Source organism: Macaca mulatta, chromosome 13 (genome assembly GCF_049350105.2).
Source record: "Macaca mulatta isolate MMU2019108-1 chromosome 13, T2T-MMU8v2.0, whole genome shotgun sequence".
Lineage (NCBI taxonomy): Eukaryota > Metazoa > Chordata > Mammalia > Primates > Cercopithecidae > Macaca > Macaca mulatta.
Window position 1 is genome coordinate 68,760,445 of NC_133418.1, and position 16,893 is coordinate 68,777,337.

At 37.4% G+C, this 16,893-nt stretch overlaps 1 protein-coding gene across 4 annotated transcripts in view; it reads left to right on the plus strand.

Annotated features, from left to right (window-relative positions):
• Window positions 1–10,764, plus strand: part of EFEMP1 (EGF containing fibulin extracellular matrix protein 1) — a 57,335-nt gene extending 46,571 nt beyond the window's left edge. For all 4 annotated transcript variants that reach the window (XM_015112405.3, XM_077959537.1, XM_077959536.1 and 1 more), the window contains 5 exons: window positions 303–422; window positions 1,977–2,096; window positions 6,271–6,394; window positions 6,479–6,674; window positions 10,138–10,764. In XM_015112405.3, the coding sequence (XP_014967891.1) occupies window positions 303–422; window positions 1,977–2,096; window positions 6,271–6,394; window positions 6,479–6,674; window positions 10,138–10,299 (722 nt within the window). In that variant the 3' untranslated portion in view covers window positions 10,300–10,764. The remainder of the gene's footprint in view (window positions 1–302; window positions 423–1,976; window positions 2,097–6,270; window positions 6,395–6,478; window positions 6,675–10,137) is intronic.
• Window positions 10,765–16,893: the final 6,129 nt, after the last annotated feature.

Consider the following 16,893-nt stretch of genomic DNA (forward strand, 5'->3'; position numbering starts at 1 on the left):
AGAAGCATTAAATTCCTTTGGAAAGATTCATCAAACATCAAACTAACTGTCATTCCTAGAAAAAATATTTTGGTATTTCCAAAAGAAATATATGACAGACGTTTGAAGTTGTTCCAACAAATATGAAACCTAAATGGATGTTCTCCAGTGAGCTTCTGCAGGGCAAATAATTCAGCTAGGGAATTATTTATCAGCAGATGACATAGGTACAAAAGAGCAAGGATGTGTTTAAAGTCTCTCTCTCTCTCTCTCTCTCTCTCTCTCTATATATATATATATATATATATATAACTTTTTTTCAGATATAAATGAATGTGATGCCAGCAATCAATGTGCTCAGCAGTGCTACAACATTCTTGGTTCATTCATCTGTCAGTGCAATCAAGGATATGAACTAAGCAGTGACAGGCTCAACTGTGAAGGTAAAACTCTTCCCAGATAGTATGGAATAAAGTCCAATCCCTGTGATTGCTGTTGTTTTATCTGATTATGTACCCATTTATGAAAACAAATGTTTACCCATGGGAATTCTGTTCTGAAATCCAGTTAATGTAGTTCAGTTGTTACATTGCCTTTTTAGTGTGTTACCAAGAAAAAGGAAAGGAAGTAAAATAACTGAAATATTAGGTGCAGGCTGGCCCTAATAATTAGAAAGGGTGCTCTAGCATGTTGCTTCTCAGTGTATTATCCAGTGACCAGGTGTGTCAGCACCTCCTGGGAGCTTATGAGAAATGCAGAATCTCAGGCTCCAACTTAGACCTTCTAAGTCTGAATCTACATTCAACAAAAACTCCAGGTGACTGGTGTGCACATTTAAGTTTCAGAATAGCCAAGTGCATGTCAAAATATTAAAATAAAAATCAAGAGATCTGGCTTCTGGTTCTATGCCTGCTACTGTGTGACTTGGGCACATTTCTTAAGTCGCCTGGGTTTCACTTTCCACATGAACAAGAGGAGGGTCATTTAACTAGACTGATGACCTTCAGAGTCCATTGCATGTGCACATTTTGTTGTATAATTCAAAAGGTATTAGACATCCTGAGGGGGATGCCACAGACACTTGATGTCCCTGACCTCCTCACAGTTCACTCAGCTTTACACAAAGCTCGAACCCTAACGAGAGAAGCCTCACATCATGCCATTACGCTCAAAACTGAAAGAGGCTACCTCAGGACAGCTGCCTCTGCCCTTCTGAGTAAACTGTAGGGACATCACTATTCAGAAATGCAAAGCATTCTTCCCCTGAAGGCCAGCTCCTGCCAAGTTGTCATTCTGGAAGCTTGCACAGGTTAGGGGACTTGGAGTTCAAAGCTCAGATGAACTTGGTGTCAAAGTCACCCAATTTCTGAGAAGACAAACATGAACTCTACATCCTGGATGGGTCTGCAGAGTCCAAAATGAAGACCATCAACCACAAGCCAATTCATTCAGTAGTGTAGTTAGGTCCAGGATTAGCCAAATTGTGAGTAACAATTCAGTAAAAGTCATGATAAGAAAAACTCTTTGTGCTGTGAAGTCATAGAGGGAAATAAGCTGATATTGTTAGAATTTACCTTTCAGCTGCTTATAAAGTTTTGTATTTCTATTTCAGAATTTGCAATATTTTTACTCTCTTTAGCTCACCTCAAAAGTATATTACTTCCCTGGGACTGTTGAGCAGGAAAAAATATATATATGTGTGTGTGTGTGTGTGTGTGTGTGTGTGTACGAAACCCAGGCAACTTAAGAAATGTGCCCAAGTCACACAGTAGCAGGAATAGGATCAGAAGCCAGATCTCTTTATATATACAGATATAATTTTTCTCCTTAAAATATAATTTTAATTATATATAATTATTTTAATATAAATATTTTTAATCTTTATATGTGTGTGTGTGTGTGTGTATATATATATATATATATATATATATATATATCCAAAGTAGTGGTGCATAAGCTTTTCAACTCTGTGTCCTTGCTCTTGTCTGATTCGACAGACATTGATGAATGCAGAACCTCAAGCTACCTGTGTCAATATCAGTGTGTCAATGAACCTGGGAAATTCTCATGTATGTGCCCCCAGGGATACCAAGTGGTGAGAAGTAGAACATGTCAAGGTAAGTTTAATTTTTTTTTCATATGTTAGGTATTTAGTTTTTTTTTTTTTTTTTTTTTTTTTTTTTTTTGAGACGGAGTCTCGCTCTGTCGCCCAGGCTGGAGTGCAGTGGCCGGATCTCAGCTCACTGCAAGCTCCGCCTCCCGGGTTCACGCCATTCTCCGGCCTCAGCCTCCCGATTTGCTGGGACTACAGGCGCCCGCCACCTCGCCCGGCTAGTTTTTTGTATTTCTTAATAGAGACGGGGTTTCACCGTGTTAGCCAGGATGGTTTCGATCTCCTGACCTCGTGATCCGCCCGTCTCGGCCTCCCAAAGTGCTGGGATTACAGGCTTGAGCCACCGCGCCCGGCCAGGTATTTAGTTTTAACCAGGAAGAGACGAGAAGTTGTTACAGGATTCTCCCATAGACTTTCATTTTTCCCACTTTGAATATACAATTTAAGCTCTTTTTTCCCCTGTTCATCATAAAATATATACATCTCATAAAGAGGCAATTCTATGCTTATGCCGACTTTCCTTGAAATTCAGAGTAATCATTTTTCATCCTTAAAAGATAAATAATTTTAATAAAATATTGATATTTCTTCTATGTAACCTACATAATCTCTTTGAGATACATCTTCAAATCATCCACTGGAAAAGATTCAGTTATTAAAATGTTTCACCTGTGAGTTTGAGTATAGAGCATAAGCTCAATATGTGAGTTAAACATATCTCCATCCAGTCTCAGTTCTCTAAAACATGAGAATTATGAATTGGGTAAGAATGTAGGTGCTGAGAAAAGTCAGCCTAATATGTCGTAAAATATATTTGAATATTTTAGAGAAAAACTACTAACCCCAAAGTAGCTAATGACCTTGGGTCTAGTTTCAAAATAAACATTCAGATGATCTTCACAACTATACAAAAGTGGAAGAGGCCATTCCCTATAATGGTATGATTTCAGAGTCTCAGAAAAATCTAAAAAAAAGGACCCTACCTCCAATGTTGCATGTAGTTGAAAATTTTCTTTACAGGGAAAGGACTGTCAGATAAAATCAAAAATGTAGAAAATCCTGGAAAAGTTAGTACAAACACTTAAATTTACACAAAGCAACAAAAGAATCAAAAAAATGACCGAACTTGAGGACAAAAAACTTGTTTGAATCCCAGCTCCACTGTATTCGGTCTGCACAATCTTGAACAAATTATCAAACTGCTTTGAGCCTCAGCTTCCTCATTTGGAAAAGGGAGTTGTGGGAATTTAGTGGAATGACATACATAAAAATAATTTGCAAACTATAAAGGCTGTACAAGTCAAGGTGTTTTTATGAAATTTACTTACCAATGTAACTGGTCAGTAGTAAATCTTCTGTAGAGAGTCCTTTTTAATCAGAGTTGGAGTAAAGGCACACAAGGACAATAAAGATCCTGTTAAGAAAAGAAAAGATCAAGGGAAGGAGACACTGGGGATTCTCAGTCTATATCATGGTTTTACAGGAAAGTATTAACTCAGAGGAAATCTATGACCTGGGATTTTATAATAGGCACACAATTATTCAACTGGACTCCTACCAATGAGTATGAGCATAATCAGAATGTAGTTCATTGCACAATGAACATCTTTATAACCCGTTCCAGGTTACTACACACTTTATAAATGTTAATTGTGGGAAAACATTGCATTCCAATGGTTTTACTTACTGAACCCTAATTGCGACTTTCAACATGCATATTATATGCAAGAAAATGTTAGCTAGTGGAATGTCTTAACAAATTTCTCTGGAGTCCTTCAAACAAATATCTATGTGTTTCTAATCAAAAATTGATTTGATGCTCAGCAAAAGATAGAAGCAGATTAATGCACAGTGGGCTCCTACCTGCTTAGCCTATCTATCTGGAAACATTTATATCTATTGTAATTAAAGGTGGAAAATGCACTAAAGTTGCAAGTGGGGGATTCATAAATGTTGTATGTTGAAGATATGCAGCTTCAGAATGTTTGGTTAAGCCAAAACATTTTTTGTGAAAAAGAGTTAGCATTCTTCTAAAGTATAAAGCAATTGCTTTCCCCTGCTGAAATCATTCCTTTTGAGCCTTGTCCACAGGAATAAAATGAAATTGAAAAGGTTTGGATTCTTAACTTTCTCCAAAGACTTATTTTGGGGATGAAATAACTGTTCTCATTTCACAGGCCTATACAAATGAAAACTCTGTGTGTGTGTGCGTGTGTGTGTGTGCGTGTGTGTGTGTGTGTGTGTGTGTGGAGAGAGAGACAGACAAAGAATATACATACACATAGACACACACTCATCAAATATTTTGAGAGTATTAATTTCTGAAAATTTTTCCAGAATGATTAAGGTGATGATTATGCTAGGCTCTACATTACTGGAAGTAATAAATGAAATTATAAAGTTGTCTTTTGCTTCTGTTGGACTCCATATAACAAATCAGTATTAGTTTTCCCTGTACCTAAACAGCATCTTTATTTTTCAAAAAAGTGGAAAATACTGAAAGGATAAGTCAATTGTGATTTCATCCGAAGAATCTAAGTTTTCTTTCTTTAGCCATAGCCAGCCCAAGAAGACAGTTTTTGTAACTGTCTCCTGGAGACTACCTGGCTTTTCCAGTCTCCTCTTGAGTTCCAGATAACTTTAGCCAGTTTAGAAGCTAAAATACTTTTTTTTCCCTCCAAAGTCAAGGCATGAATTATTTAGAGTATGTGAACTAGAATGAGCCACTAAACCCTTACTTGTTTTTCATCCATATCAAGTGAAAATATCTTTCTCACCTACCTCCACAGAGTTTGTGTGAAGAGCAACTTAGTTCAATTTATTGTTTCTTAAAGCCAGGTGCTCTATTGCATTAATGCTAGGTGATTAAAGGATTAAAAGATGGGTACAATAACCGTTGCCCTCAAGGAGTTTACAAGCTAATAGAAGGGTTAAGCTAGACATGCAGATTTCAATAATGCAAAGCAGAAAGCAATAAAGGCCCTTAAAAAAGAACACCAGATATGAGAATTCAAAAGAGACCATATCCCAGCACCTAGCCCATGCTTGGCTTAAAGTAAGGATTCAGTAAATTACTTACAGAATTAGTAAATTCATGAATGAAAATATCTCATTGTGGAGAAGGAATGATTCAGAAAAAGTTTACATTGAATAAAATATAAATCACTATTCAAATGTAAAGGGAGACAGACATAGAGATGTAGATGTTAATTTTATTTATATTGTTGTTATAAATGTAATGGCTCTCTAGTAAAACTGTTCTCTCAGATGTCATCTGGAGGCTTCTGATTCACAAATCTAAAGCCAATCTTTGTCCAGCCTGAGGTAAACACAGCCCTTCTTCCCGGGACTCTCTCTCCCTCTGACTTCTTTGGCACTGCCTTTTCCTGGGTTGTCTCCCTCCACTGACAGCCTCTTCCTTAACTTCCTTTTTCCTTACAGTCCTAAAATTGCTATGCTCTACGAGGTGGAACACTTCATAGTTTCACTTCTTGTGCTGTGCTTCCTCTGGACAGTAATAATCCACTCCCAGCATGCTTCAGCTTACTGAAACCACATTTCTAGCTTTCTCCTTTCTCCCGAGTTCCTGAAAGAGATGGTAAGCTGCCCTCCATAGTTTATGCTTGCTGATTTCTCAGCTTGGAAAGGCTTCCCTGCCCCAGCCATGAAAACTCCATCTAACCATCACCCTTTAAGACCACGTTGAGATGCCTCTTCCTTCCTTCAGCCTTCCCTAATCCCTCTGGCAAAATGACCCAACTCTGCTCCGCATCCCCCAGTATACTTATCTGTCTCTTACTTAATTCCATTTTACTTTCTAAGTAACCATATACATATTCCCTTAATTATAATGTCCCTGAGGACAGGAACTGGTGTTTATTTAACTTTTATATAGGCAGAGTCAATGGTTAACATTGGGCTTTGAATTCAACAGATGAACAAGAGGTGCTGGATAAAATATCACGAAATGACACATATTAATCTGCCTAGAATGTCTCAGCTCTATCTGTCCTGAATTCAATGCAACGAACACCCAGGCTTGTGTCTAAAAGCAGGTTGAACACAGTCCAGATGCCCTCACACCTCCTTCCTTGCAAACAGAATCTGCCAGTAATATGATTTAATTAGATCAGTTCATTAGTTTAGTTAGTAAACTCTTTGACCCTACATCTCTACAGATATAAATGAGTGTGAGACCACAAATGAATGCCGGGAGGATGAAATGTGTTGGAATTATCATGGCGGCTTCCGTTGTTATCCACGAAATCCTTGTCAAGATCCCTACATTCTAACACCAGAGAAGTAAGAAAAATCAGAACTTTTGAAAGTGAGGATTTTCTGGTCTTACCAAGCCAAACTGCTAACTACTTTTGTTTGTCTCTGCAGCCGATGTGTTTGCCCAGTCTCAAATGCCATGTGCCGAGAACTGCCCCAGTCAATAGTCTACAAATACATGAGCATCCGATCTGATAGGTCTGTGCCATCGGACATCTTCCAGATACAGGCCACAACTATTTATGCCAACACTATCAATACTTTTCGGATTAAATCTGGAAATGAAAATGGAGAGTTCTACCTACGAGTAAGTATCCTGAAGGCAGCCTTAACTATTGAGAAAGATGGGAGTTTGTTGTTGTTGTTGTTGTTGTGTGGTATCCACATGTGGAAGGAAAGCAAACATTTGAAGAGTCTTATGTGTAGGCATTGTGTAAGCCCTTCCAGGTACATTATTTCATTTATTCCTCTTGGTAACACTGCTAGATAGATATTAATATTCATCCCCATTTTTTACGGAAGAGAAAAGTGAGATGCAGAAAGTTTAAGTAGCATCCCTGAAGTCACTCAAATATTAAGTTTGGCAGACTCTGATAGAGTTGTGTGTGACTACCAAAATACAAGCCTCCCATCCCCCCACCCCAAACACCCCCTAAGTAGGTATCACTAATCACTGATGGTTAATTAATTATATATAGGCATACATATAATTCAAATCCAAAATAATTACTGGAGCTCCTAAAGAGTTTTCCAGAAATCATGAATTCATCATTGTTACATTCACAAGTCAGTTTACATTCACACCAAAACTGAAACCTGTAAGTATGTGAGAAGTGACCCCACCTCCCCGCACAGTATGTGTCAGTAGTTGTATCATTCTTGCAAACTTCTGGGCTGACAGTATGGAGTCACCTTCCTATCTTTCATTGCCTGTGTGAAATCTACTTTCTGAATTCTGCCATTTTCCTCTTCACACTGTCTCCTGGGTTATCTTTGCTTCCTCACATCCCTATGTCTCTTCCCATAAACTGGCTCCTGTCATTTCCATGATCCCTTCAGTGGCTTCTGAGCTGGTCTCCCTGACCCCAAAGCCTCAGCCTTCCAGTCTCCCTACAAAATCTCAGCAAGTTCATTTTAGGTTAAAATTTGGACATATTTTAAATACGGCTCACCACTTCATGTGAAAATGATGGCACCCTACCAAGTAGTTTGCAGAGTTACGGTAACTGTTTCATGCTAATGATGTTATTCATCCAGTTACAATTTTCTCAAAACTCCTTTGGGCACTCTTTATTTTTAATCAAATTTTAAAGCCAATATTTCATTTTGAGAATATGAATTAAATTGGGAAATTCGTCCTTGTGGCACAGTTTACAGATTTTTAATGTTTACCCATTTATCCTGTTTTTTGATATATTAATTTCCCATATAGCTCCAGAGTTATGTGATACTATTTCTTTGCCAGTATATTAGAAAATGATTAATTTCTCATGACCAACTTCTGAAAAGAAAGACCCAATGCAAAATGCAATCTATTACAATTATTTTTTCTAACAAAAAAGAATATAGTTCTTTAACATTTGATATTTTAAATTTGACATATTCTTGCTATTTATAAGAAATTTCCACTGAGTGAATTTTACACAGTTCAGATACTGCCAATTAACTAATTCTAGCCTAAACAAATAACATTATTTTTAAATAACAAAATCTTTAAAAATAATTTTCTATTTTGAACTTTTAGCCATAATGTAAGAAAATAAAATTTTCTAGCAGAATAACCAAAGAGTGAAACAAAGTTCCAACGTGTTTTTTCTTTGCAATTAAACATGGCACTTTTACAGTTACTTACTATTCATATCAGTGCATTTACTGACTTGATACTTTCAAATAAAAATACAGTGTTTTTCTCCAGTGAAATCCTTATTCTCATGACTGATATAAAACATTGCCAATTTTGATAGCTCCAGAGTTAAATAATGTTAAATTATTTGAAAAAAAATTATTTAAAATAATAAAAATAGACATTTCAAGACTATTTCTTGTCACATAATTCAAAAAGTACTTGGATCAAACCCTACAGTTTCTCCACTAAAATTCTACTTGTGCAGAGGGCATTGAAATGCATCAACAGCAGGTTAAATAAGTTAATTAGGTTAATTAATTAGCTTAATTAAGCACCTACTACATGCTCAGCTCTATGCTAGGTGTCATGAGGAATTAAAAGGACATGTAATGCACATTTTCTGATTTCAAGGAACTTTAAATATTATTGTGTAGAAAAAATTAACATCTATGAAAATAGAAAGGGGGCAATTTTGTGCTCAATTCCAGGGTCCAAATAAAACGTGGGCTGTCAAAGAAGGTTTCTTGATAGTCATGAGTAGCCTGATTCTTGAAAGGATATGTGGAATATAAAATTTGATTTATATTCCTTTTGAGAAAATGCTCAGAAAACCATCTTCCCTGGAAAAGAGAACATATTGTAAAGAAAGTACATGAAATTGAAGGTTGAATATCCAACATACCCCCCAGTACCGCAGTGTCTCTTCTCCCTTACTGAGCCTTACTATTATTATTCATAGCCCTATCACTGCCTAGTCTAGTGTTCACTGAACTATGTCATCCACTAGAATATGAGCATAATGAGAGCAGAGACTACACCTGTCTGTTCACTCTTCTATTCTCAGCACATGGAATGGTTGCTGGCACATAGCAGATGCTAAAAAAATATTTTAAATGAATAAATTAATTCAATCAACACCTTCAAGGTGTTAATATTACCTACAACTATTGTTTACAAGAGGTATGCACCATGGAAGATCCTGGAGACATAAAAATGAATAAACCCAAGCCAGTTCCTGCCTTCATGGAGCTTGTAGTCAAGACACTGAACAAGTGATCAGAAAGATGCTGACTGCTGCAGCAGAGGGTCGCAAGCTGCTCATGAGTATATAGCAAGTAGACCTAACCAAAGCATTCTCTCCCTTGGTTTAATGTCCACCCATTGAGGTAATTGCTAAATCCTAATCCATGACTCTATCCCTTGGCATTCAAACTCACACATACACTTACCTGCCTCTCCAACCTCACCTCCCTCCACTCACAAGAACCCATCACATTCTTCATCAAAATGAAACTGCACCCAGTTCTTCTGAACATATTACTTTACAAAACTTTCAGTTGTCCCTGGTGACTCTCCTCAGGCATTCAAAAGCTTTCTGTCAGTGCTTCAGGGCTCTTCTTTGTCTTCCCTGTATACATACACATTTATGTATCTTCATACGTGCCCTGGGTAACCCCGTATATCTTAGCATTTACCACATTCTGTTGAAAAACTGTTTCCATTTCTCTTTACTTACTAGAATGTAAACAGATGCACAATGTTGAGAAAATGAAAAGTGACAACTTTGTTTACAAGTTCAGAAATTATCAGATTCTCACTTAAGCTCTAGTCTCTGTAGAGTCCACAACTTCTCAATAAAAGTGAAGAAAAATGTTAACAGAGAGGGAGGAATCAAAAACAAAGAACTTTTTTTTTTTTTTTTTTAAAAAAAAAAAGTAAGTCCTTGGAAGTTGGAACTAATGACTGTATTAGACAAGGGATAAGAGCCAAGAAGAGTTGAAACCAAGAAGGGACCAAGTAGTGGCTCTTGTATACCACCCTCAAAATTCTCCCCCTAATTCTTATAGGAGGTATACTAACAAAGCATAGAAACTCCAATGCAAGGAAAATTATTCTTTCCTTTCTCTTTTTTCTTTTATTTTAGCAAACAAGTCCTGTAAGTGCAATGCTTGTGCTCGTGAAGTCATTATCAGGACCAAGAGAACATATCGTGGACCTGGAGATGCTGACAGTCAGCAGTATAGGGACCTTCCGCACAAGCTCTGTGTTAAGATTGACAATAATAGTGGGGCCATTTTCATTTTAGTCTTTTATAAGAGTCAACCACAGGCATTTAAGTCAGCCAAAGAATATTGTTACCTTAAAGCACTATTTTATTTATAGATATATCTAGTGCATCTACATCTCTATACTGTACACTCACCCATAATTCAATCAATTACACCATGGTATAAAGTGGGCATTTAATCTGTAAAGATTCAAAGTTTGTCTTTATTACTGTATGTAAATTAGACATTAATCCACTAAACTGGTCTTCTTCAAGAGAGCTAAGTATACACTGTCTGGTGAAACTTGGATTCTTTCCTGTAAAAGTGGGACCAAGCAATGATGATCTTCTGTGGTGCTTAAGGAAACTTACTAGAGCTCCACTAACAGTCTCATAAGGAGGCAGCCATCATAACCATTGAATAGCATGCAAGGGTAAGAATGAGTTTTTAACTGCTTTGTAAGAAAATGGAAAAGGTCAATAAAGATATATTTCTTTAGAAAATGGGGATCTGCCATATTTGTGTTGGTTTTTATTTTCATGACCAGCCAAAAGGTGGTTGTTCATTACATAGTAATAAATCGTTGTTGTACAATATGCTGGTTTCTGTAGGGTATTTTTAATTCTGTCAGAAATTTTAGATTGTGAATATTTGGTAAAAAACAGTAAGCAAAATTTTCCAGAATTCCCAAAATGAACCAGATATCCCCTAGAAAATTATACTATTGAGAAATCTATGGGGAGGATATGAGAAAATAAATTCCTTCTAAACCACATTGGAACTGACCTGAAGAAGCAAACTTGGAAAATATAATAACATCCCTGAATTCAGTACTTCCACAAGATGCAGAACAAAATGAATAAAAGGTATTTCACTGGAGAAGTCTTAATTTCTAAATAAAATTTAAATCCTAACACTTCACTAATTTATAACTAAAATATCTCATCTTCGTACTTGATGCTCACAAAGAAAGAAAGTGATGATGGTTTTTATTCCTGGCATCCAGAGTGACAGTAAACTTAAGCAAATTACCCTCCTACCCAATTCTTGGGAATGTTTGATACATCTCCTTGTTTAAAATGTCACTGCTTCACTTTGATGTGTCATATTTTTAAATAAAAATAAATATTCTTTTAGAAGATCACCCAATCTTTGGAGGTTTTTCAGTGTAGTCAACAGCCCCCAGTATAATTTTTATATCTGGGAAAAACATCAGTTGTAGGTGCCAGCGCAAGAACTACTATTAGATTTTTTTTAATAAATAAACTGGGAGATGAGGAAGCAAAAAGACAGTTAAAATCATGCCACAAAACAGGCAACTTTTTCTTACATCTAGTTTCACAGCATATATGAATAACCTCTGTCACCAGGTCATCTTGCCGCTAAAACAAATATCTCTCAAAGACTTGACTAGTGTGCAGAAATTGCCAAAAAGAAAGTTCACCAAGAGCCCAAGGAACAAAACACAAACTCCTTGTGTGAGAGTAGGGGATGGGCTCTTAAAGGTTAAAGGGGTACAGAAACAGGAGAGAGAACAGATCTGACCAAGGGACAGGACAGAAGCAGAATCAACAGCCACAACACAGCAAGACTGTTGAGTTCATTCCTCTTACCCTGTCTACATGATTGCTTACAGTCAAGATAAATTACAGCTTGATCTAAATGTTTCCATTTTTAATCAGTCTAGTGATTTTCCTACATACAAAAACAGTTCTCAAGTGAGAGCTGGGAATAGCAACAGTTAAAGAAAAAAAGCCTAAGACCTTCTTCCAACACATTTTTCCCTCTTAAACAAGACGACCGGTCTTGTCTATAGCTCCCGAGGGAATTGTAGAAGAAACAGGAATCTCTGAAATGTTTATGCTAAGCTCTGGCCCTCAATTTCTACCTCCAAATATATATATGTATATTCTGGGCCTACGGAAGCCATTAACTGCAGACAAGAAGTTTGCCCTTTTATCCCAAAGCCTAGTCCTACCCACAAATCACAGACACACGGAAAGGGTTGATACTGAAGTTTCACTGAGGCAATTTCTTTGTTTTGTTGTGGTAAAATTTACCATTTTAGTCATTTTAAAGTGTACAGTTCAGTGGCATGGAGTACACTCAGAGTTTTGTGCAAATATCATCACTATCTGGTTCAGGGGTCCCCAACCACTCCTCCAACAACCGGACTGCAGACTGGTACCTGTCCATGGCCTGTTAGGAACCGGGCCGCACAGCAGGAGGTGAGCAGTGGGCGAGCATTACCACCTGAGCTCTGCCTCCTGGCAGATCATCCCAGCATTAGATTCTCATAGGAGCATGAACCCTATCATGCATGCAAGGGATCTAGGTTGTGTGCTTCTTATGAGAATCTAATACCTGGTAATCTGAGGTCTGAGGTGGTACAGTTTCATCCCAAAACCATCCCCCACCCCTCCCCACCCTCACCCCCCACTATCCCCACCCATGGAGAAATTGTCTTCCACCAAACCTGGTGCCAAAAGCTGGGGACCACTGATCTAGTTCCATAACATTTCATCACTCAAAAATAAATCCCATACCTGTTAACAGTCATGCCCATTTCCCCTTCCCATAAGCCCCTCTGGGAGTTAACATTAATCTACTTTCTATGGATTTGCCTATTCTGGATGTTTTATGTAAATAAGTTCATACAATAATATGTGGCCTTTTGTGTCTGGCTTCTTTCACTCAGCATGTTTTCAAGGTTTAGCCATGTTATAGCATGTGTCAGTACTTCATTTCTGTTTCCAACTGAATTATATTCCATTACATAGATCTGTCACATTTTGTTTATTCATCAGTTGATGAACATCAGCTGATAAGCTGTTTATACCTGTGATTATTCCTTTTCAATTTGGAGTGTCGAAAAGAAACTGTTTCCTAGACTATTCACCCACTAGTTTCACAGCCTAAATTCACCCACTTTTAGTTTGACTTTTGACTAAAAAGAATAGCAAGTTAAAAAAAAAAACTTTTTTTAATTCATGGAAGCAAAAACCTAGAAAAAGCTTTGAGAAGCTAACACATGAGTTCCTTTACAGGTGCAGTCATCCTCAGTAAATGTAAATATCTCATCCTCTCTTACTTTGAAATCGAAAATAAATATCATGTCTAAAAACAAATCAAAGCAGTAAGACAAAATTCTGCTGTTTTCAAACTACACATGATTCTTTCCTTCCCTCCATGAAAATCACTGGTTTAAGCCTGCTCCCATAGATGAAAATTATGGAAATAATTTATTGTCATTTATTATTGTAATTTTTCTCAGCATTTATTGAGAAAATCCTAAAGTAATTCCTTCCAATGTCTAATAGTGGGATGGTATAGAAGAACCAAGAGTCTATTTAGTCTTGGGGAAGTCACTTACCTTCTCAGTACCTTGGTTTCATCTATAAAAGTGGGATATTGAAACAACATGTTCTTCCCGCTTTGAAAACCAGGTGTGGTGGCTTCCACCTGTAATCCTATCACTTTGGGAGACCGATGCAGGTGGATCACTTGAGCCAGGAGTTCGAGACCAGCATGGACAACATAGTGAAACCCCATCTCTACAAAAACATACAAATATTACCAAGGTTTGGTGGCATGTTCCTGTAGTCCTAGCTACTTGGGAGGCTGAGGTGGGTGGATCGCTTAAGCCCAGGAGGCAGAGGTTGCAGTGAGCTGTGAGTGCACCACTGCACTCCAGCCTGGGCAACAGAACAACACCCTGTCTCAGGAAAAATAATTATACATATATATATATATATATATCCCAGGAATGCACCATTGAAAGAAGCTGTGTTTGCCAAATCTTTGAAAGCATCTGAGTCTTCTTTGTACGCAATGACTATTGGAAGGCATTAGTCATTGGTGGAATAAAAAAATGAATAGTGCCCACCCAAAAAAACATATCTTCACTTTATGGGCTCATTATTAACGCTGAGGACATAATAAATAATCCAATTTAACTATGTTTTTTAAATTGCAATTCAAACAACAATTACTGTTAGTATTCATTCTTATGCATGTTTTTGCTCCTTTCCACTGAAACTAATTGCAATCTGATTACTCATGTTAAATTGGAAGTCATTTTACCTTATTTCACCAGTGGAAAAAATGGCTAGTCATGAGTTCCCACACTTCCAAACATGCTTTCAGGGAATGTTTTTACTCAGTGAGCCTCAGTAATGAGGACTGACGTAGATGTTTCCAACACTTCACTGTTCTAATACCTGTGGCCTGGGCTCTGAGACTTCCATGCTCTCTGACTGGACACAGTTGTTTTTTGACAGTGGTTAGGAAAGACCTCTTGCTTGTTAAGCTCTCAAAAAGAGAGTAATTTCCCTTCAGCTGCCAAATTTCCCTCTTAACTAGTTTCTTTAACAACTGGCAATCTCCATCTCCTCCAAACATAAAATATCTCCTATTTCATTCCCTTATTTTTAATAATAATAGGATTCTAGAACTTAGGTACCATCCTGTAAAAATCTCTTATTTTTAAGACTTTCACAACATCACAGTTTGTTGAGCAAGAGTGCTATGCCTAGAATGCAGTTCTTATGACTTAGATTAGAGCTCTTTTCATTGGTCATACTCCAAATTTCAACACCAACGAGCAATGTCTTTCCTTTTAAACCCCTTCTTGAACAGTGTTCACTCCACATCATGGGCCAGCCTTGCTGGTTGCATGACTTTTTTTCATCACTGCTTTCACATGCAATCGGATGGAAATAACATAGATACCACCAACCTGATTCTTACTTACTTTCTTGAACTGTAGCTTATTGTTCTCTTTAACTCCAGAGAGGCAGAAGTAATCGTGTTACCCAAAATACTCCTGAATTCTGGAAACTGAAATGCACAAACACCAGTCATGTACACCTCACTATACTTGAGAGGACAGCAGTTTCCAGAAGAAAAGAGGCTATTAGTAGAGATCCAAATGGATCTCTACTAATAATGGGGAGGTTTGAGAGCAATAGTGATTGATATGGTTTGGATGTTTCTCCCCTCCAAATCTGATGTTGCAATGTGACCTCCAATGTTGGAGGTGGGGGCCTGGTGGGAAGTGTTTGGGTCATGGGGTGGATCCCTCATAACTGGCTTGGTGCCCTCCCTGCAGTAACATGTTCACATGAGAGCTGATTATTTAAAGGAGTCTGGCTTCTCCTCCTGTCCTTTGCTCCTGCTCTGGCCATGTGATATACCTGCTTCACTTTCCACCATGATTGTAAGCTTTCAGAGGGCCTCATCAGATGGTGATGGTGGTATCACGTTACCTGTACAGCCTGCAGAATCATGAACCAATTAAAGCTCTTTTCTTTATAAATTACCCAGTTCAGGTATTTATTTATAGCAATGCAACAACAGCCTAATACAGTGGTGAAGATAGAATGAGTCTAACACTCCCCTGGTCCAGGAGCTGGACAAAAAAGCATACAGTGTCCTTCCTGCTGTAAGGATTATTATAAGGTCAAGGGTTAATATAAAGAACATTGCCATTCCTTGACACTGGTTAACATTCATTAGGTGATTTTCGAAGGTGCAAATATGTACAAGGAACATCATCACCCAATGGCTTCTGTTTTAGAGGCCTACAGGAAGACAAGATACCACACTATTAACAACTCAGTCCTCAATGGGGCTTTCGGTTCTTTCACATGTGAAAATGGCAAAAACACATAGGTATTTTTTAATCATAATTTAAAAATATAAGTATTGAAGAATAGAAATCAGCTAGAAACCAATCCCCATATCTAATACATGTAGTAATTTCTACCACTCTTCATTTACAAGGGAGATGCTTTAGTGAATTCAAATGATAGAAATGGAAAGATTGTTCAATACCCCAAGGCCACCTGAACACAGCCCAGTGAGATTATTATTTTTGGGGAAGCTTCACAAATAAAAGTTTATTGTTGAATCTTGTTTCCATGACTTCAAGCAGTTGCTTGTGTTTTGAATAGCTATGTATGCTTCTAACTTTCTCTCCTTTTAAAATCTAGAACAGCTGCTGGTCTGCTCATATGTTATGCATAAGCAGCCCACAAGAGACAAGGCCCTCTGTTAATATGTCGAATTATTTTTAACACAGTTATATTTCTATCCCAAATCATCATCTCTGAAAGATGGCAAGCTTCCATCTTCCCAGCTGGGGGGAGCACCTGCAAAATTCAAACCCAAATTGTGACACATCTGGTACCAAAAAACCAGTCTTGTTTCATCTGGCCAGCAGACTAAAATATCAAGATCGTTGAACAGAAACAAGGCAAAAAGTTAACTGCCTCTTATATGCAGTCAACGCAGATGCCTAGTTAAGCTGTTTATATAGTAAGCGCATGTGTATGTTAACGGAGCACAGACCCCTTTAATAAGCCAGAGTTGGAATATAAATGCAAGAGAATTTTAAAGACCTGAATGCAATAATTCAGTTCTTTTTTATCTTCCCATAGAAACTAGTTTCTGCAAAATCTCAGCATGATATTTAAACAGACGCATATAACACAAACAAATGATTTTGTTGAGTTATTTGAGTATCTCCAAACTGTTTATTTCCTTTAAAAACTCCATTTTATGTTTTTGTATTTTAATATTTAGATTATGTTTCTTTAAGTGGTAAATTACTTGCATATGACTTAAACAAG